The 22,296-nt window shown below is 43.0% G+C and overlaps 1 protein-coding gene across 8 annotated transcripts in view; it reads right to left on the reverse strand.

Annotated features, from left to right (window-relative positions):
* The window catches only part of hace1 (HECT domain and ankyrin repeat containing E3 ubiquitin protein ligase 1), a 60,901-nt gene extending 41,129 nt beyond the window's left edge, over nt 1-19,772 (reverse strand). For 2 of the 8 annotated variants that reach the window (XM_029129175.3, XM_029129172.3), the window contains exons 1-12: nt 19,522-19,762; nt 18,932-19,000; nt 17,774-17,828; nt 17,502-17,591; nt 9,798-9,902; nt 2,388-2,463; nt 2,166-2,297; nt 1,580-1,662; nt 1,208-1,304; nt 1,011-1,112; nt 836-942; nt 383-533 (exon numbers count right to left, since the gene is read on the reverse strand). In XM_029129175.3, the coding sequence (XP_028985008.1) occupies nt 383-533; nt 836-942; nt 1,011-1,112; nt 1,208-1,304; nt 1,580-1,662; nt 2,166-2,297; nt 2,388-2,463; nt 9,798-9,902; nt 17,502-17,591; nt 17,774-17,828; nt 18,932-19,000; nt 19,522-19,609 (1,155 nt within the window). In that variant the 5' untranslated portion in view covers nt 19,610-19,762. Of the gene's footprint in view, nt 1-382; nt 534-835; nt 943-1,010; nt 1,113-1,207; nt 1,305-1,579; nt 1,663-2,165; nt 2,298-2,387; nt 2,464-9,797; nt 9,903-17,501; nt 17,592-17,773; nt 17,829-18,804; nt 18,830-18,931; nt 19,001-19,521 lie in introns of those variants that run through there. The other 6 variants (XM_029129176.3, XM_029129173.3, XM_029129174.3 and 3 more) reach the window with 5 other exon arrangements.
* Between the last annotated feature and the right edge of the window lie 2,524 nt (nt 19,773-22,296).

The following is a 22,296-nucleotide window of genomic DNA, read 5'->3' on the forward strand; positions in this document are numbered from 1 at the left end:
CTTGGGATTTGTCTAAGCACAATGCATTCTGGGTGTTGTAGGACATGATCTGGCTTTTTCAGCCACAGAATACTGACACTTTTCCCGGTTTACTTTCAATATTCAGTAGACAATTAATTTAATTTTTTTTTTACATTTCAGCTAAAAAAATGTCCAATTTTTATAACAGGTCACTTTTCAGCGGGTGAAATATCACTAACTGTCCCTAAGCAAGACATTAAATCCCAAGTTGCCCCCACTGTGTCAGAAGAAGCTGAATAGCAGCTCTTCCATCACTATATGAATGTGTGTGTAAATGCATGTACGGATAGGTGAATGTGATGCAATGTCAAAATTATTTAAATATGTGCACCTTGTATTCCAAACAACACCATCTACTAACCTTAAACACCTGACTGCGTGGTGTCTTGTTTCCATTGTAGCCCATCTCATTACCGATGTTTGGTGAAGATGGCCCCAGTTGGAACACATGGCAAAAAATACGAATAATTTTTAGAAGACTCTTCATCTGAGCATCATAAGTGCTGGACAGGCTGGAGGGATCAGGGGAAAGTTTTATGAATCTTATTCACCATACAGCTCGATTAAACAATCACAAAAAAGAAAATTTTCATCATAATTACAAACTCACAATATGTCTGCAAGCTGTTGTACCATGATTTTTAAAACACTAGCCTCACTCCGGTTTTATTTTACCATCTTATTTCTATTACAAATTGGCAAAAATTAATTTACAATACAGTTGGTAAGAAAGTATGTGTGAGTACCATCCAATGTGACTCTATTTGCATTTCATAACAAATTTAAATTGTGAATAAAATATTCAGAGTTATACCTAAGAAGTTTGTGTCCATTGGTGGTAGCCACTTCTGCAAGACTGATCAGGATCCTTTGGTAATGACTGTCACTCTGCTGAGAGACGTGCTCCAAAACCTGCCTGAGCTAAACAAGCAAAACTTAAAAAATACACACCAAGTTTATCAATAAATATAGAAACTGTCTGGCCATACCATGTTCTCTTTAATATCATCATTCTGTGTCATCTGGATGAGAGTCTGAAACAATCTGCTGTGGTGTTGGATGAGTAAGTCACAAGTCTCCCCATATCCACCCTGAAACCCACAGGAGGATCGGTAAACGCATTATAATAAACAAACATATTGCTAATAAAAAAGAAGGAAAGAAAAAAAGTTGGGTAAAAGCTCACCTGCACACAGAGTTCCAGAGGCGTAATTCCATTTTTGTCAGCGAGGTATTTGGCACCTCGAGAAAGCAGAATCTGTGCTGTGTCTCTTTGGCCATGGCTGCAAACAAAGCAACAGTTTCAGTCCAACTAAATTAACAGACTTTTTTTATGAAAATGCTAATATGTAAATCCAAATGGGCTTTTTTCAATATTAAAATTCTCTATGCTTTCAAAATGCGAGTGAATAAATGTTTGGCATATTAACCTATTTTCTACAGTACAGAAAACATTTGTTCACCCTAAGTAGTTGAGTAGAAAGCATAAAAAAGATGGAATAGCAAGACTAGAAAAAGAGTCACTGACATTGTACAATGACATCACTGATTATGTCACCTGCAAGCAAAGTAAAGGGGCGTGGCTCCTGAGACATTTGGACGATTGATGTCAGCTCCACTGTCTAAGAGACACAACACCGTCTACGTAGACATAACATACAATCATTATCATATGGTACCGTACTACAAACATAATGAATAAGTAAATCAGATGTCCCTAACAAATGTTTTCTCATAAAACACGCTAATTTTGGCTTTATCATCTGGTCACAGGTCTTGATTTTGTTTAGAAAAAAGAAACTTTCTTTAATGCAAAGTGAGCTCTGTGACACCTGAGTTACTGCATTGCTGATATTTCCCTCCAACAACCTGTCAAATCCTCTTTACAATTAATGTCTGTCCAGACTCCCACATATATTTAAAAACAGGCATAATATATAGCTTTACATTCTGAAACACTTCCCAAGTTGCTGTAAAGTTGTTTTTAGTATTTTTTGCATGTGAGATTGGTACACTATTAGTACAGTCATTGTGCTGGCATTTCACATGGGAAGAAATTGAGAGATCACATTCTGACAATAAACAGTCTATTTACAATAGTAAATATTATATTTACTATATAATGCTTCCGTTTTTTAGCTCACTGTTTTATGTCCATTCTGACAGGCTACATGTAGAGCCGTCTGCCCCATGGCATCTTCAACATCCACATTGGATACATGCTGGACCAGATCATGAAGGAGCTCTGTTCGCCCGTTCACCGCTAACCAATGGATCTGCAATAGACGTTCACATTGACAGAGCTTTGACTACAGGAAATTTACATTTAACACAATATGAACCACAGCAATTATAACTGTACTTACAGCAGTCAGTCCCTCATTGTTGCAGATGTTGACATCAGCATTGAATTCCAATAGCTTACCCATGCATTTCTTCTGTCTATAAAGACATTAAAGACAATGTTTAAGCATCATGCATCACACCGCAGTACTTACGGTAAGGGGTGCAACCAGCTGCTGAAACCAAGCAAACCTGTGAAGCAGGGATGTACCTTAGGCTAACACATTCATAACTAAACAACCTTTGTACTGTGGTTAACCTTGGAGATTAATACCAATACCAATAATAGTGCTAAGGTATGTGTACATACTCATACAAACATATACATATAATATACATACATATGTGCATTATTATACATATCCCATACTACTTAATAAAAGTCATACAACATACATACAACACCACAAATTTCATATTCACACATTATTGGTAGTGATAACCGGGGGTCAACGCTGTCCGCCCCATGAGAACAAGGGGCAAACACTCCCCCCGGCGGGAGGGTCGGCCTGAAAGAGTAGAGCTCGAGGACCCACGGTCCGTAGGGAGCCCGCCAGAAGATGCCCCCGCACCCAGAGTGGGGCCCGCCCCCAGTCCACCACCCCCACATGACCGGAGCGGGGCCAACCCCATCGGCCCGACCTCATCCCCTGGCACCACAGCGGCCTGCAGCACAAGGCCAGCAATTGGTGGGGGTCAGCAGAAAAGAGACCACCCAGGCAGGCGATCATCGTACCCCGGGCGGAAAACCGGACCCCGCACACTCCAGCCGCACCACACGCATACCAACTCACACAAACACAGACGCATACACCCACCCACATGTGCAACACACATCATCACATCAACACACACGTACACCATAGACTCTCTCACAACAAATTAGTCAATCATACGTGAACCAATGCACTCTCAGATACATTCTCGCACCCACACTATTCGCTTGATCACATTCGTGGGGAGGGTAGGTCTCCGGCCTGCCGTCTATGTGGCCCCAGGCAGGGACCGCAGCTCCTCCCGAGCCCCGCCCAACCCCCCCAACCCTGAGGGAGGCAGCGGGCAGCAGAAAAGGTACCCCAGAACCCTGCAACCCAGCTTGGACGTGAGTGTGTGGAACTAAAGTGCACTGAAGGTGGGTGACACCTCCAGGAGCACAACCGCTGGCTGACGGTGTGTCCCCCGGACAGTGCCCCCCCCTCGCCCTAAATGTCTTTTTGCAGTTAAAACTGGGTGGTGATCTCTCCACCAGGGCCAGTGGGCGAGGCCACAACTGGCCTGAGCCCCAGGCCCCAGTGAAGGAGCCCACCCCCGGCCCTAAATGTATGTGTATGTGGCTAAGTATGAGGAACTTTGGGAGATAGCCAATTTTCCGAGGGGTCCAGCAGACAGAGCCATCAATGGGAAGGCTCCGTCTACTGGCCCCCCCGGAAGGAGCCCCCAGATTCCTGGACAAGTGTGTATGACTAATGCAATTAATACTGCAAAGCATCCAACTTGGAAGGGACGGAACCACTTTCCAGTAGCCCCGGTCCCTCCATCAGCAGGACGCCCCTTGCAGACCTAAGTGGATGAATACGGAGAAATGTAGTTAGGAAGCAGAGCACCAGGGTCCGCAGAGCCAGGTTCCCGACTGGCTCTGCTACCCATCCCACCGCCCCCCACAACCCCCAGCCAGGAAGGGACAGCCGAGACCCAGGGACCGCATTACTACTGCCCAGGCGCCACACGCAGCACAGCCAGAGCCATCCTCACCCTTCTTTCACACTTACCCATTCTCTCGCTCAAGTATGCCCATGCTCGCCCCGTGTAGTGCTACACTCAAACCCACTCACATACTCTGCGGTTGTGCATTGAGGGCCAGCCTCCGCCCAGGGCCCAATGAAGGTTGTAGCCTGGGTAGTCCGCCAACCCCCCCTGCAACAGGCCCGAGCAGTCAGAGGGCGTCGGACCGCTAGGGCAGGCAGCACCCCACCAGAGCAGGGGCAGCGCCCCAGGGGAGAGACACCCCTCCGGGCACAGGAAGGCACCCCCAGAGGGAGTCCCCCGGACGCAGGTCACCCAGGTCTCCACTCCCAGGTCCGCTCCTCCGGCTCTCCGGAGACAGGCACACGCCAACCCTCAAAATGGCCCTACTCCGGCACAGGACCGCCGGTCTCAGCAGCCACCACACCCCCGGAGCAGGGGACCCATGCGGCCAGCCCAGAGTCCACCAACCCGTTGTCCTGGTTCCTTAAGCAGGCAGGCACCCTCAACCACCAGTCACCCCACCACCACTGTGCCAGACATGACGCAGTACCCGAGCCCCACGCATCCTTAACTGGATATGGAATCAATCAGAGTATAGTTTTGGTCATTGATTTGATGAAGCAGACAATGTGTCTAAGGTGGTATAATCTAACAAGCTGTTCAGGTACTGAGTAATGCTTAATTTTTTTTTAGTTTTCCAGTTCATAAGGATGATTTTCTTTGCGACACAGAGGGCAGAAAAAAAGTGTGTGTGATGAGTTTGTCTCTAGATCAAGCCCACTTAGATCTGCTAGAAGACAAAGTGCAGGGACCGCTGGGATTGGACAGCTTAACTGGGTTGACAGGTGTTCACATACTCTTTGCCAAAATTGCTGCACAGGTGAACATGACTAGAATGCATGTAGGAATCTATCTGCTGTGTTATCTGTACAGTGAGGGCAAATATTTGAGTCTGTGAGACCCATCTGGAACATCCTTTGTCCTGTATAGTGAGTTCTATGAAGAATTTTGTATTGTATTAGTTGTAAATTTGTATTTTTTGTCATTCTGAATAAAGTAGAACATATATTATTCCAGAACGTGTAATTAGTGGTGATATTGAGATCAGCTTCCCATTTAGAGATTGAAAGGCTCACAGTCTGGTCTACATTGGAAATTAAGATATAGATTTTGGATACTGTCCTTTTCCCTGATATATCAATAAATCACTCTATTACTGGTGGTGGTTGCATGTGGATGGGAGTATTCTTGGTGGTTGCATTTGGATGGGAGTATTCTTACTTTTTGCATTAAGTATTGACTTTAGTTGTTGGTATTCTAAGAAAGTGGCACTAGTGATTTCATAGTGGGACACTAATTCTTCAAAAGAGATAAACTTGTCTCTTGTGAAAACATGTTTCAGATGTGTTATCCCTTTGATATGCCAAGTTGGAAAGTGTATTGCCTTTTTGTCTTGTATGATGTCTGCATTGTTCCAGGGAGTTGTGTTTTGGCAAAGAGTAAGCGAAGACCCATTAATTTTAAGAAAATCCCACCAGGCTTTCAGAGATGCTTTTATGCTAATGCTCTGGTAACAACTATGATGTTTGATTTTGGTGCTGATAAAGGGAAGATCTGCAACTTTAATATTTCCACAAAATGTTTGTTCAATGTCTATCCAGGAGGAGTCTGCTGGCATGGGTTTTATCCATTTGTGAACATGGTTCAGTCTATTGGCAAGAAAATAGTGGTGGAAGTTAGGTAGTTCTAGGCCACCGCAGCGTCTGGATTTTTGAAGAGTTTTTAAACTAATTCGTGGTGGCTGGGTTTTCCACAAAAACTGTGAGATATAGGAGTCTAATGTCTTAAACCACGCCTGGGCTGGCTGAGTTGGAATCATTGAGAGTATGTAATTAATTTTTGGCAGGATCGTTATTTTTATGGTGGCAATTCTTCCCATAAGTGAAATGGGTAAGGACTGCCATCTTTTGAGGTTGGCTTCTATTTGTTTTAATAATGGATTGTAGTTTAGATCAATAAGCTCTGATAGCCTAGATGACAATTCAATGCCCAAGTATTTAATGTTCCCTGAATGGAGTGTGGTAGAAGAGATGTTAGTCACCTTAAAGTTTAAGTGGTAGCACTATAGATTTGGTCCAGTTAATAGAGTATCCTGAAAGTCCTGAGAATTCATCTATGAGGCTGATAGTTGTAGGAAGAGATGTCTGTGGCTCCAGGAGAAACAGTATATATCAGTATATATAAACAGAATATATCGTCAGCATATAAACTTATTTTATGATTTACTGATTTGGTCGATATTCCAGTAATTCCTTTATGCTGTCTTATTGCTGCGGCTAGAGGTTCAATAAATATTGCAAATAGTGATGGGGAAAGTGGGCAGCCCTGTCTTGTCCGTCTATGCAGATTAAACCTTGGTGAGATCTGGTTGTTTGTTCTGACTGCAGCGTTTGCTGAGCTGTATAATATTTGGATCCAGTCTATGAATGTTTCCCCAATGCCGAATTTGTGCAGAGTGGCTAAAAGAAACTTCCAGTTTACTCTATCAAAAGCTTTTTCTGCATCTAAGAAGACGATGGCTCACTCTAGTTTATGGATGGTGACATAATCAATTAAATTAATTAGTCTGTTCATATTGTTTGTTGACTGTCTACCTTTAATGAAGCCTGTTTGATCAGAGTGAATTAAATATGGAGTGATTTTTTCTAATCTTCTAGCAAGTGCTTTACACACTATTTTTAGATCTACAATTATGAGTGAAATTGGTCCATAACTCGATGGGAGTGTAGGGTCTTTTCCTGGTTTTTGGAGCAGGCTTATGAAGGCAGGATTCATATTTCTGGGTAATGAATGTTGTTGTTTAATTTCAGCTACCATTTTGTAAAAGCTGGGTGCCAGCAACTCTTTATAAAAATCAGTTGGGAATCCATCTGGTCCTGGAGCTTTTTTAATTGGGCATCTCCTGCAGAGCTTCATGTAGTTCTGCCAAAGATAACAATGAGTCTAGAGTTGTGGATTGTTCTTCCTTTAGCTTTGGCAGTTCTAGTTTATTTAGAAATGCCTCTATGGCTGAGGTGGATGGATCTATTTGGGACGTATATAACTCTTGGTAAAAGTTTTTAAAGGTATCATTTATTTCATGGGGATCATCACATGTCCAGAACACCTCCCCAGGAAGGCGTCCAGGAGGCATCCGAATACGATGCCCGAGCCACCTCAACTGGCTCCTCGCGATGTGGAGGAGCAGCGACTCTTCTCTGAGCTTCTCACCTTATCTTTAAGGGAACGACTAGCCACCCTACGGAGGAAGCTCATTTTAAAATTGAGAGCTTTGCTTTTCGGTTCAGCTCCCTCTTCACCACGACGGACCGATACACCGACAGCATTACCGGTCGAGAACCATGGCCTCAGATTTGGAGGAACTGATTCTCATCCCAGCCGCTTCATAATGAGCTGCAAACCGCACCAGCGCAGGCTGAACGTCCTGGCCCGATGATGCCAACAGGACAACATCATCTGCAAAAAGCAGGGATGCTATCCTGTGGTCCCCAAACCAGACCCCCTCCGGCCCCTGGCTGCGCCTAGAAATTCTGTCCTTAAAATTGATGAACAGAACTGGTGACAAAGGGCAGCCCTGCCGAAGTCCAACATGACCAGGAACAGGTCTGACTTACTGCTGGCGATGCAAACCAAGCTGAAACCGAATCCCTTCTTCAGATCCACAAAACACATGTAGACTGGTTGGGCAAACTCCCACAAACCCCTAAAGCACCCTGTTGAGGGTATAAAGCTGGTCCAACGTTCCACAACCAGGCTGAAAACCACATTGTTCCTCCTGTATCTGAGGTTCGACTATCAGCCGAATTCTCCTCTCCAGTTCCCCTTGCATAGACTTTCCCAGGGAGGCTGAGAGGTGTGACCCCCCTATAGTTGGAACACACTCTCCTGTCCCCCTTTTTATGAAGAGGGACACCCACCCCGGTTGTCCAGTCCAGAGGAACTGTCCCCCTCATCCACGCAATGTTGCAGAGGCGTGTCACCCAAGACAGCCCCACAACATCCAGAGACTTGAGGTACTCAGGACGGATCTCATCCACCCCTGTTGCTCTGCCACAGAGGAGCTTACTAACTACCTCGGTGACCTCAGGCTGGGTGATGGGCGAGTCTGCCTCTAAGTCACCTGCCTCTGCTTCCTCAGCAGAAGGCATGTCGAAGGGGTTGAAGAGATCCTCAAAGTACTCCTTCCACCGTCCAATAACATCCCCAGTTGAGGTCAACAGCTCCCTACCTCCACTGAAAACAGAGTTGGTAAAGGACTACGTCCCCCTCCTGAGGCGCTGAACGGTTTGCCAGAAACTCTTTGAGGCTGAGCAATAGTCCTCCTCCATGGCCTCCCCGTACTCCTCCCAGGCCAGAGTTTTTGCCTCCGTAACGGCACGGGCTGCAGCACGCTTGGCCTGCCGGTACCCAACAGCTGCCTCGGGAGTCCTACAGGTCAACCAGACCTGGTAGGACTCCTTCTTCAGCTTGATTGCGTCACTTACCTCCGGCGCAACACGGGTTCCGGGATTACCACCACGACAGGCACCAGAGACCCTGCGCCCACAGCTGACAATGGAGGCGGAGAACATGGTCCACTCGGACTCTATGTCTCCAGCCTCCCTCGGAATCTGGTCGAAGCTCTCCCGGAGGTGTGAGTTAAAGGTCCCTCTGACAGAGTGTTCAGCCAGACGTTCCCAACAGACCCTCACAATACGTTTGGGCCTGCGAAGTCATTTCAGCCTTCTTCCCTGCCAGCGGATCCTACTCACCACCAGCTGGTGATCAGTTGACAGTTCAGCCCTTCTCTTTATCCGAGTGTCCAAAACATATGGACAAAAGTCAGATGAAACGACTACAAAGTCTATCATCAACCTCCGGCCTAGGGTGTCCTGGTGCATGTGCACTGATGGACACCCTTATGTTCGAACATGTTGTTTGTTATGGCCAAACTGTGCCTAGCACAGAAGTCCAATAACATACCACCATTCGGGTTCAGATCAGGGAGGCTGTTCCTCCCAATCACGCCTCTCCAGGTGTCACTGGCATTACCCACGTGGGCATTGAAATCTCCCAGGAGAACGATGGGGTCCCCAGTTGGAGAACTTTCCAACACTCCCTCCAGAGACCCCAAGAAGACCGGGTACTCCACACTACCATTTGGCCCGTAAGCACAAATGACAGTGAGTGACCTATCCCCCACCCGAAGGCGCAGGGAAGCGACCCTCTCGTCCACCGGAGAAAACTCCAACACATGGCAACTAAGCTGGGAAGCTATGAGCAAACCCACACCAGCCTGCCGACTCTCACCGCAGGCAACTCCAGAGTAGAAGAGGGTCCAGCCCCTCTCAAGGAGTTGGGTTCCAGAGCCCAGGCAGTGTGTGGAGGTGAGCCCGACTATTTCTAGCCGGTACCGCTCGACCTCAAGCACGACCTGCAAAAGCTCAGGTTCCCTCCCCCCCAGTCACGTGACATTCCATGTCCCAATAGCCAGATTGGTTATCCAGGGATTGGGTCGCCTAGGCTCCCGCCTTAGTTTCTTTTGTGTACTATATAATATTGGACATATTGTATGATACAAAATAAATAAGGTATTACAATCTGGATTAAACCAACACAAATGTAACTTGAATTATGTTCAAGTATACCCATTGCGAGCAGCAAGGTGCAGAGGTGTACAGCCTGAGATGTCCTGGTAGTTAGGATTGGCTCCTCTCTTTAACAGCAGCACCAGACACTCAACTGACCCACAACTGCAGAGAAAGAACACAAAGTTGGTGTCAGAGAAGAAGACAACATAGTGTAGTTTCCTCCTTAGTGTTATTACACACTCAAAATTTAGTCCTCAATGAAAATAATTTCTTTTACAATACTAAGTTTAATAGATACAACTTGCATTACTGCTGGTACTGTACAAGACACACATTTACAGAACATACAGTGGCAGCAGTTAAAAGTATCTACCCCCACTGTGATTTGCTTCCGAATCCACCGCGTCAGCGCCTTGTTTGCACTGCGTGAAAGAGTGTGTTACGTCCATTTGGCCTGTAGGTGGTGATTGACTCTCACTTTTGGTCCTAAAACATCGTAGTTAACTATGTCATATAGCCTCTTGTAGAACAAACACTTTTCAAGTCTTAGCTGGCCTAGTGATTAAGAAGGGTGTCTCTGAAATTTTTCACCCTGGGTTCGAGTCTCAGTGGGAGCACTCTTTCAATTTTAATTATTGGAAAAACAGCGTCTCATCATTATAATCATCATTATAATTTGACCCACGAAATAACATTTTCATAATATTTAGTGCATGGATCCCCAAAACTACGAACCGCTGGTCGCCTGTGGTGGACAATTATAGTATTTAGTATAGTTACGTACGTAAGTAAGTTATACAGTGGCAGCGGTTCAAAGTGACTAGGGTTTTTACTGCAGTACCGACGCGTCGCCACGGTGCAGCGAGTGCGTCGCTGACTAAAGATTTTTAATCCTGCAGCCGGCTGAAAAAAATCAGGACGCTAGTCTCGTTTTAACCACTAGGTGGCGCAGCGTTGATTAGAAGCCTCCAAAGCACTACAGCGTAACTGAGGTCCGACTGTTCATTTCTACCTGTAACACACATATATTACACCAGACCTATTTTACTATTAAGTTTTTACTATTAAGTATCTGTTGTGTGCTCAAACATGGGGAGTGTGAAGGGCACCAACTTGTTGATGGCTTAGCTGTTTTCTGTTCACTGCAAAGTTATAATTGTTCTGTGTGGTTTAAAACAGGCAGCGCCTCAGCAGCAACACATTCTTGTTTTCATTCTCCTCAGCTTTTTCGTGTCTTTAAATAGAAGGCGTCTCTTAATAATATGTACACACCCACCGCTGTAACATCTGATACAACATATTGACTTCACATAATACCATGATTATGCGTCGCGGTTTAATTAATATAATTTAAATGCGCATGGCCAAGTAAAGACGTAGAGCGCAGTCCATCTGCGACTACAGCCGCATATTTAGGTTTTAAACTTCCACAACTTGTTAATCAATGTTTTCCAATTGTCCTAGATTTTACGTAAATAACCATAATAATCATAGGAATTTGTTTTACAGCAGTTGTCGATCCTAATTTTGACAGGACGCCAGAAATCAGCAGATCTACAGGGACGCATTACAGCAACATGTTTGTTCCTATGTGTTTACTCTGTGTCTGCAGAACTGCAGTTTGACTTGTTTTGACTGTGCGTGTCATTGTAACTGAGTGGCTGAGAGCACTTATTCGACCCGTGTACGTTTCAACATCTTAATTTCCCATTCGTCCATCCAGCCACTTTCACCGGCGTTTTCGTTTCTCTTTCGATGAGCGGCAAACGGATTTTAAATCAAAGCACCGCCTTACAAACCAATAAAACAGGCAAAAATATTTGTTTTTTACAAAAAGACACTGAATTGGAGGTAATATGTTTTTATTGTTTAGAGACAAACGGAAAACACAAAAAGTCGTTCTCTCGTTACCTCTGCTTATAATTTGGTGGAGACATCAAACTCTTACACAAACACATGACGTGTTTCGGAGTCATGTGTCCAGACAGAGAGTGACCAATACACAAATGTAAGGATGTGCAAATGCGGGCTACGAGAAGAACGGGGGAGTGGCGCACTAGATGTAGCGAGAATTTGTTTTGACTGTGCGTGTCATTGTAACTGAATGAGTGACTTATTTGGCCCGTGTATGTTTCAAAACTTTGATTTCCCATCCGTCCATCTATCCTGAATAAAAGCACCGCATTACAAACCAATAAACCGAACAAAAATATTTTTTAACAAAAACACACGGACTTGAATTTAAAGCTGTTTTTTTTTTCGTTTAGAGAAAAACAAAAAACCTCTGCTTTTAATTTTTAATCGAAGCTCATCCGTGGATGGGTCGCGGGGCAGCAGTCTTAGCAGAGAACTCCAGACTGCCGCTGGAATGAAACACGAGATCGAATGATATGTGATGTGTTTCGTACTCAAATGACTTGAATCTGTGTTCGACCAAGCTTTTGTTTGTCTCGTGTTTGCTCACAGTCACAAAGGCAAACTTCTCATCCCTCCCCCGTAGAGGCGCATAGACATGCTAATGTGTTGGTACTAGTCGATCAGCAGGTGAGAAATACTTCAGCTCCAGGACAAAGCTCCGTGGGAGACTTGGCAGCATCGGGCGGCGTGATCAGCTGCAGGTCTAAGACTCATTAATGCAGCAAGTAGTTTGTTCTACATACGTTTACTCTGCAAAAATAAATGTATGTATTTATCGTAGCTTTCTGATCCAAGTTATTTGTAGCACTTCGACATTCGTTTAAAATATGCAGTGCATTTTAAAATGAAAATATTATTATTATTATTTATTACCTTTATTGTAAACACAGTATTAATTGCACAATTTGGATTGGCGAAGATTTGCGCTTCTTTCACAATAATCATGGATAATCAAGGAAGAAACTGCAGTTCATAGATGTTATTCAGGGACGGTTTAATAAAGATTCAGTGTGGTTTTCAACTGAACTGTCAGCCAAGGACGTGCATTATCAAATGAATGCGCCTGTCAGCGGGGAAGACATCAATTCTATTCAGTCGCTCTTCAGTCGCTCTTCAGTCGCTGCTGCCGTCTCCTCCCCAGTTCACACATCTTAACACTAGGACTACTGGGTTGTCTAAATATACCAGTTCCTACTACAAGGTGTTCCTACGAAGTTAACCAGCTGTTTATTTCGTTATTACTCCTTTCACCTGTACCAAATAAAGTCATTGCAGAGCTACAGCCATGTTCCTACAAAGTTAACCAGCTGTTTATTTCGTTATTCCCTCTTTCATGTCCGTCTGTTGAATGGAAGTGGGCGGGGCCATCCACGTCCCAGAGCAGGGACACTGGGACGTGGGTCACTTTGCTTTGACGAGTTTTGTGTCTACATGAAAGCGGGCAGAACAACGTCCGAACCAATGAATACGTTTACAGATGGACGGGTGATGCCGCACGGGTTGCTCTCAGTTACAGCAGCTGTTTGAAGCAAGGAAAAGCGAGTTAGCTGTCCTTGTCGATGCCTTGACAATGTTTTATCATCGGCTAGATCTCTGAGCCCTGACTTTTATGTCTTCTTTGGATTAAAAAACAAATGTTGAATGTTCTCAAATAATATAATATTGCCGCCCTCCGCGGCTCCCAGTGTTTGTTTTTTTCCATTGAAAACGTGGGTGTTACCGGTGGCAGACCTCTGGTCTAGATCATCCTTATTCACTTTAAATTGTAGTAGTGTAACCTTAGTTAGTATTCCTTTTTATTTTTTTATTTTATGTTTGGGAAACGTGACATTTTAGCTACTGTGATTTTATTTGTCATCAACATTAGTTCATACCTGTCCTTGTTGACGGGGGACAGGAAAATGTGACGCGCGTTGGGTGAGAGCGGCGTAAAGAAAAAAGTGTACATGTGCCTTACTGTCTTGCCGTGTGGTGCGATAAAGAAGCATACCACGTAAAGAAAATTGTAGCCCGTACCAACAGCTAGAAATCAGGGTTACAGTAGCTTGTCTGCCACAAATCGTACGCTGCACGCGGGAGGGCGCACCGTTCAGCTTCTTATTTTCGGTTTTAAACTGCCATAATTTGCCATAACTTACTTACGTTTATAACTATATTAAATACTATAACGCGACCGGCGGTTCATGGTCTTGGTGATCCATGCACTAAATAATACAACGTTATCATCTCGTGATCACATGATGATGATGAGACGCTGTTTTTCCAATAATTAAAATTAAAAAACTGCTTCCACTCAGACTCGAACCCCGGACAAAAAAAAAAAACTTTGTAGCCATGCATGTTAACCACTAGGCCACCCAAGATCTGATCCTTAGTTGTTCTACAAGAGGCTATATGACGCTAGCAACTAAGATGTTTTAGGACCAAAAGTGGGAGTCAATCGCCACCTACAGGCCAGGAGGACGTAACACACTCCTCCCACAGTACAAACCGGGCACTGACGCGACAGATTTGAAACCCAAACACGGTGGGGGTAGAAAACCGAAAAAAACATAAATAAGAAGCTGAACAGTGCGCCCTCCCGCGTGCAGTGTTCGATTTGTGGCAGCCAAGCTACTGTAACCCTGATTTCTCGCTGTTGGTACGGGCTACAATTTTCTTTAAGTGGTATTCTTCTTTAATACACCACACGGCAAGACAGTACGGCACACTTTTTTTTTTTTACGCCACTCTTACCAAACGCGCGTCACCTTTTTCCTGTCCCCTGTCAACAAGGGCAGGTAGGAACTAATGTTAATTACAAATAAAATCACAATAGCTGAAATGCCTCGTTTCCTAAAACATTAAATGAAAAAAAAAAAGGAATACTAAGGTTACACTACTACAATTTAAAAAAGTGAATAAGGATCATCTAGACCAGGGGTCAGCCACCCGTAACACCCACATTTTCAATGGAAAAAAAAAAAAAAAAAAAAAAAAAACACTGGGAGCTGCAGAGGGCGGCAATATTGTATTATTTGAGAACATTCAACATTGTTTCTTAATCCAAAGAAGACATAAACATCAGGGCTCAGAGTTTAAACGTTTTAGATTTTATTGACAGAAGATCGTAGCAATTAACAGCATACCTATTCAGTCCTCGTTCTCTTTTATAGGGAATACGAGCAACGATCAAACGTAAGCGTCATATTACGCCTTGTAAAACTATAAAAACTGTTCAGATCATTTACAGACGATAAAACATTGTCAAGGCATCGACAAGGACAGCTAACTCGCTTTTCCCTGCTTCAAACAGCTATATATAAACAGCAATAGTCAATCTGGAAACGCATTCATTGGTTTGGACACTTTAGGTGTGTAAACTGGGGAGGAGACAGCAGCAGCGACTGAAGAGCGACTGAATAGAGTTGATGTCTTCCCCGCTGACAGGCGCATTCATTTGAAAATGCACTTACCTTGGCTGACAGTTCAGTTGAAAAACACACTGAATATTTATCAAAGCGTCCTTGAATAACATCTATGAACTGCAGTTTCTTCCTTGATTATCCATGATTATTATGAAAGAAGCACAAATCATCGCCAGTCCAAATTGTGCAATTAATACTGTGTTTACAATAAAGGTAATAATTTTTAATAATAATAGTATTTTCAATTTAAAATGCACTGCATATTTTAAACGAATGTCGAAGTGCTACAAATAAATTAGACCAGAAAGCTACGATAAATACAAAACAAAAAAAACTACTTGCTGCATTGAGTCTTAGACCTGCAGCTGATCACGCTGTTCGATGCTGCCCAATCTCCCATGGAGCTTTGTCCCAGAGTAAGTATTTCCCCCCCTGTTGATTGAGTGGTAGCAACACTTAGCCTTTGCGACTGTGAGCAAACATGAGACAAACAAAAGGTCGAACTCAGGTCAAACTCAGATCCAAGTCATACGAGTACAAAACACATCACATATCATTCGATCTCGTGTTTCATTCGAACGGCAGTCTGGAGCTCTCTGCTAAGACTGCTGCCCCGCGACCCATCCTTGGATAATTTTGATTAAAAATTAAAAGCAGAGTTTATTTGTTTTTCGTTTTCCTCTAAACAAAAAACTGTTTTAAATCCAATTCCGTGTGTTTTTTAAAAAATATTTTTGCTCTGTTTATTGATTTGTAAGGCGTGCTTTTATTCAAATCTGTTTGCATTTGAATAAGTCACCTCAGCCACTCATTCAGTTACAATGACTCGCACAGTCAAAAAAATTTCGCTACATCTAGTGCGCCACTCTCCTGTTTCTCTCGTAGCCTGCATTTGCACAACCATTCATTTGTGTATTGGTCACTCTCTGTCTGGACACATGACTCCGAAACATGTCACGTGTTTGTGTAACTTTTAAGAGTTTGATGTCTCCCACCAAATTATAACCTATAAGCAGAGGTAACGAGAGAACAACTTTTTGTTTTCGGTTTGTCTCTAAACAAAAAAAACATCTTGACTCCAATTCTGTGTCTTTTTGTAAAAAAACAAATATTTTTGCCTGGTTTATTGTTTTGTAAGGCGGTGCTTTGATTAAAATCACAATAGCCGCTCATCGCAAGAGAAACGAAAACGCCGGTGACAGTGGCTGGATGGATGGATGGGAAATCAAAATGTTGAAACGTACACGCGCAGTCAAAACAAGTCAAACTGCAGTTCTGAAGACAGAGTAAACGCATACGAACAAACATGTTGCCGTAATGCGTTGCTGTAAATCTGCCAAGTTCTGGCGTCCTGTCAAAGTTACAATCGACAACTGCTGTAAAACAAATTCCTATGATTATTACGGTTATTTACGTAAAATCTACGACTATTAGAAAACATTATTAACATGTTGTGGAAGTTTAAAACCGGCTTTAAAGCGGCTGTAGTCACAGATGGACTGCGCATTCAAATCATATTAATTAAACCGCGACCCATAATGATGGAATTATGTGAAGCCAATATGTCGTATCAGATGTTAGAGCGGTGGGTGTGTACATATTCTTAAGAGACGCCTGCTATTTAAAGACACGAAAAAGCTGAGGAATGCTGAGAATGAAAACAAGAACGTTTTGCTGCTGTGGCACAGGTCTGTTCTAAAGTAGACAGAACAATTATAACATTGCAGTTACCAGAAAATAACTAAGCCCTCAACAAGTTGTTGCCCTTCATACTGTTCATACAAATGAACAGTCGGACCTCAGTTACGCTGTAGTGCATTGGAAGCTTCTGATCAACGTGTGGTTAAAACAAGACTAGCGTCCTGATTTCTTTTTAGCTGGCTGCAGGTTTAAAAATCTTTAGTCAGCGACGCAACCGCTGCACCGTGGCGACGCAACGGTACTGCAGTGAAAACGCTAGTCACTTTTAACTGCTACCACTGTATGTTACAAACATGAGTAATGTGAAACAATGTACTGTACTGTATGGACACTTGGGTTCAATACGCCACAACAGTATGACCATCATACATGACCCTAAATTAAGGCTGATAGTGATATTATTTGTTCATGAGGCTAACAAGTTATAGAACAATTGGCTGGAAAGCTGTTCCATTATCAGATGCATATTATTGTCTTGTTACTTCAGCACACAAATGACAAGTCTAACGCACATTTCTTGTAATTTGTTTGTTTTTTTCATCCGTTGCTGGCAAATAACAACATCTCACTGCCAGAAACCAAACCATTAGACTTCTAGATGTTTTGAAGGAATGTGCCAATTTTATTTCCTTCAAAACATCAAAACACCAAAAAGATCCAGAAACGCAACAGTTGTGCATGACAAAATAAATCTTGTGACTACATTAGGTTAAGACGAAAGCAAACAATATCTTACTTGGCAGCTATGTGTAACAGACTTCTCTTTACCCTTCCAAAGGCATAGTTCACATCAAACTTGGAGTTGAGCAGCAACTCAGAGACTGACCTTGAAGAGACAGGATGGTGTAAGTAAATCAGTTTGTCTTCGACTACACCACAGACTTACTTTAGTAGTAACACAAATTGAATAAAAAACAACACTTGCCACAGGAATTGCATTGCATTTAGACACTGTTTCAATGTTTCATAAAACATTAGTAATGTTGTACAGTGCGGCTAAACACTTACTTGTGCTGATCAGCCATGACCATTGGCATTAGCGTGTACACTGCAGTTTCATTGTCTATAGAGGGAAAAACAGAAAGATAATAACTATCTTTAGTTATGTTTTGTTAAAGTGAAAAAATTCTAAACATGACAAATCAGAATGATGAGGGTGGCAATGGTATTATCTGATTGGAGACAGAAACGTAGCTTAGTGTGCTGTAGATTGCCACTACTTTCAGTCTTAATGCTAAGAAGCCTGATCTGTTACAATACTGAACCAAACTTTGCCCTTGGACACTCACAACTTACAAACACTACAACATAATCTAACACACTGGTGCTCAAAATTTACTGTAAAGCAATTTTTCCAAAACTGACAAGTCTTTCACCCCCCTCTATAAACCATGAACCCAAAAAGCACATTGTATGCATTGGAACATTTTATTCATTCATGTACTATACAGCACAACTGGTCTGGGTCAGGCCAGAGACCCCTGTCCACATCACAGAGTATATTATCCCTAGCCAGGCAGCGGGGGAAAAATCATCTTGCATTTCTCATACATCCCTGGCATGCATCTATAGATATGTCTAGGCAACTTCTTCCATGGCCTGAATGAGGTAAGCACGGGAATGAGGTGATGAGTATGCAGCAGAAAGATGTTAGAAACCTGCAAGTTATTTGCAAACCAGTCACAATGGAAGCTAAAATTATAACTACCAAGAACGTAGTAAGGCTACTCTACAATGACGTAAAGAGACATTTTTCACAGATAATGGTATGGTAAACATGTAGACTTCGATAAAATCACGCCTCATTTGGACATAAGGAGAGAGTCGATCTAGTGGTTTTAAACAGACCCACAGGGGCCGAGAGTATACGCTGGGGTCTGCTTTAAGACACATCTGTGTGTCTGAATGGCTGAACATTCAACTTCTCACAAGGATTGCTAATGGAAGAAGAATTCAAATCGGATGGTCTCACTGGCTGTTCTCTCGCTCTATTTTTTTCTAATTATCTTATGGTATAATATTGTAGCCGAGTATCTTACGTGGGCTAAACTATAAGTTCACAGATGATAAGACAACACGTTGCAGTTTAAATCTTCTTCACTTTATTTCAGCCGGCACACAGAGAGAGAGAGAGAAAGAGAGAGAGACAGAGATTCCCGCGCTCACCTGTACGCAGTGCGCATGTCCCTTGCCAGAGTATGGCAAACCCCGAAGGACAAAAGGACAAAAACCATTCTACACACAAAGAGCACAAGTACATTCGCACATAAAGACCTTAAACAGTCTGCTACAATATATAATAATTCACAATTGTTTATTTGAACTGTAGAGTTGTGTCTGTTTGAATCATCCTGAAACAATCTCAATTACAAAACACATGTTGTTAAGTAGCTAAACGTAAATGTGATGATTTCATAAAACTAAACTTGACTTGTAATTACCCTAGTCTACTTCCGTTGCTTCCTGTCAAAATAAAAGCATAAAATTTAAGGAATTAGTTGTTATTCAGATAATTTCGTCATATCTTAGATACCTTTTCACCATGTCAGTAGATAATTTTCAACTTAGAACCTTACAGCTATTCTTCTTACTGCTATTCTTGAATTACTTTACTAATAGTACATAAATTATTGGCATGGCTGACAATAACAGAGGCCGGGACTATGACAGGTTATTGTAACGTACCTCTAAAGGCAGTTGTTCGCATTGCTTCAGCTATACATTTTACCATGATATAACGTTAACGTTAACAATACCTTCTGGGAGTTCCACGGTCCGAGCCCGGCGAAGGGAACGGGTCAGCCGGTTAAGCTGTACGTTTAGCTGCTCCATCGCCCGTTCCATGATAGTATAGGAACAACGCTTCCGTGGGTTTATTTGTTCCTAACCTGACCGTTTTGTTCCTGTGCGACATTCATGTGTGCAAGATTCAAGTAAGCTAGAGATGTCCAACTCGAGACTTCCCACTCGACTCAGCACCGAGCTTTTGATGCGGAAATGTCGTCAAGCAGAATCTCGAGCGCGTTCATAATCACGTGACTAATAAGAGTGAGAGGCGTCGATACGTCACGTGACTGCCGAGCGGCTTATCTGCAGTTTGAACGGACTGGTTGTTTTAATATGTCAGAGCTTTATAAACGTGGCAAACAGACCGGAGATGATCTATAAGATGATATATGATCTATAAGATAGACAAGTTTCACATTACAGATGTCTGTATTGTGAAAATGTATTTATGACAAGTTCAAAACGTAATTAAAGCACTACGACTATATTTTGACAAGTCGCAATTCCAATAAAAATATCTTTATTAGTCAGACATTCGTGCCGTGCTAACGGCTCTTCTCCAAAGCTAGAAAGGTGATAAGAAGGTGATTCATGTTCTGTGGAAAAAAAAAAGTCTTTGATTTAACTAAATGACAATGTAGAAATAAACAGAGTTGCAGAAGCACCAATAATAACATCGGACTATTAAACATATTTGCCACAAGGCTACTTATATATTATTATCCACAAAGAAACACAATTACACACATTTGATTAAATGACTGTTATTTGACAAAAAAAAAAAAACATGGACCGTGATCCTGAACAACCACATATCAGCGAGGGTTTTGATGGTCAGTCTAATCTGATGCAGTTCTCACACATAACCAGCAGATGTCGTTGTTCTGACTGTGTCACATGGTGTCGAGCATGTGTCGATTTCAGTCCAGCTGTGTCAAAGTTGCTCAGTGTCTCACAATGCTTCGATTTCGCCATCTCTCAAGTAAGCAGCCAAGCGCAAATAAAATACCGGAACTGTTCTTGTTAGTCCATTTAAACAAGGCAGCTTGAGCTAACTGTGTAGACTGGCAGAGCAGAGAAGCAGAGAGAGCAGAAAACGGAGTAAGTTAAGTGAAACTGTTCTACATATACATTATTTTCTAAATACATGGGACTGACATGTGACTGTCGGTCACATTTCTGTGGTCATATCAGTCGCCACTATAGTGTAAGTAACTAAAGCTTAAGTGCGCGATTGCTACTATGTTTACGGTAACGGTGCTGCTCGACTGAAAGGAGGAACAATAATAACGTATATATAAACATAAATGCCGTTTGAAACGCACATATACAAAACGCACCTTCGTGTGGTTGGTTTTGAATCTACAAAGGACAAAATACACAGATGAATAAATCCGAACTATAGTGCAGTCTATAAGAATATTATTATTATTATTATTACAGTTTTTCTTAATGCTGTGATGCAGCTGTTAAATCAAACTCCACATTTTCCAAACATTTAACACACAGACCTATAAAGTTGCAACATTGTCAGTATTACACATTATGTTTCCTCTTAAGTTTGAAACATGCAACAAAAACTAATTTTGCCCTCAAACAACACAACTTGCAAACAGGTAAGACAGCAAAATACAAAACAACACAACTTGCAAACAAGTAAGACAGGAAAATACAAAACACAGAACTTGTCTGTGAATCTGTCAGGTTCTGGGTTTTATTTCCTGTTTTATTATGAAAGTACTTCCGTTTTTTTTTTCACGTAGCCGTGTCAAACCGGTGCCGAACTCGGTTTCTCGGTGCCTGTCCTTGAACCTGATTCAGCTTGCTCCTTTTGTACTGTCGTATGAGATATACTGTGTATGACCTGGATTGCCTGTACCACGATTTTTGGATTAAACCTAGACTTTACCACCTACTCAGTGTGTTCGCACTGTGCATGTGGGTCCGATCTCTGCCTAAGCCTGACAGAATCAGTTCAACACTGATTGTCATTGTAGCCTGTTGCCATTTGTTGTCTTTCTTATAGTCTGTGTAAAAAATGCCGTTTTGCAAAGAATTGGAGCCAGATGAAGAAATGCTTTGATGCATTTTTTTATTGATTGTATGACTTTTTTTGTTTTACAGCTTTTGCCTATTGCTTACACACTAAACGTGAATGATTAGACCAAAGCCTTAACTTAAACTTCTTGTAGCTCTGTCAGGGCGGTGTAGATGACGGACCCACATGCAGGTTCTTGTGGTCAGTGTAGACCAAGAATGGCTGTGCTGTCCCCTCTAGCCAGTGCCTCCATTCCTCCAATGCGGTCTTAACGGCTAGCAGCTCCCGGTTCCCGATATCGTAGTTGCGTTCAGCCGAAGATAGTTTGCGAGACATAAATGGGGGTGCACAGGGGTGCAGCCTACCTTTGGCTGGGTCGCGCTGTGAGAGCACCGCTCCTACCCCCGAATCCGAGGCGTCGACCTCCACCACGAACTGGCACTCTGGGTCTGGCATGCGGAGCACGGTTGCGGTGGTGAAACTCCGCTTGAGGTGCTGGAATGCCGATTCTGCCTCATCTGACCACTGAAACGGAGCCTTAGGAGAGGTGAGTCTGTGCAGGGGAGCTACGATGCTGCTGAACCGTCTGATGAAGCGACGGTAGAAGTTGGCAAACCCCAGGAAGCGTTGCACATCCTTCCGACACTGGGGCGTCGGCCAATCTTCTACCGCCTTGGTTTTTGCCGGGTCCGTTTGGATCCGGCCC

The sequence above is a fragment of the Betta splendens genome, chromosome 16 (assembly GCF_900634795.4).
Source record: "Betta splendens chromosome 16, fBetSpl5.4, whole genome shotgun sequence".
NCBI classification, from domain to species: domain Eukaryota; kingdom Metazoa; phylum Chordata; class Actinopteri; order Anabantiformes; family Osphronemidae; genus Betta; species Betta splendens.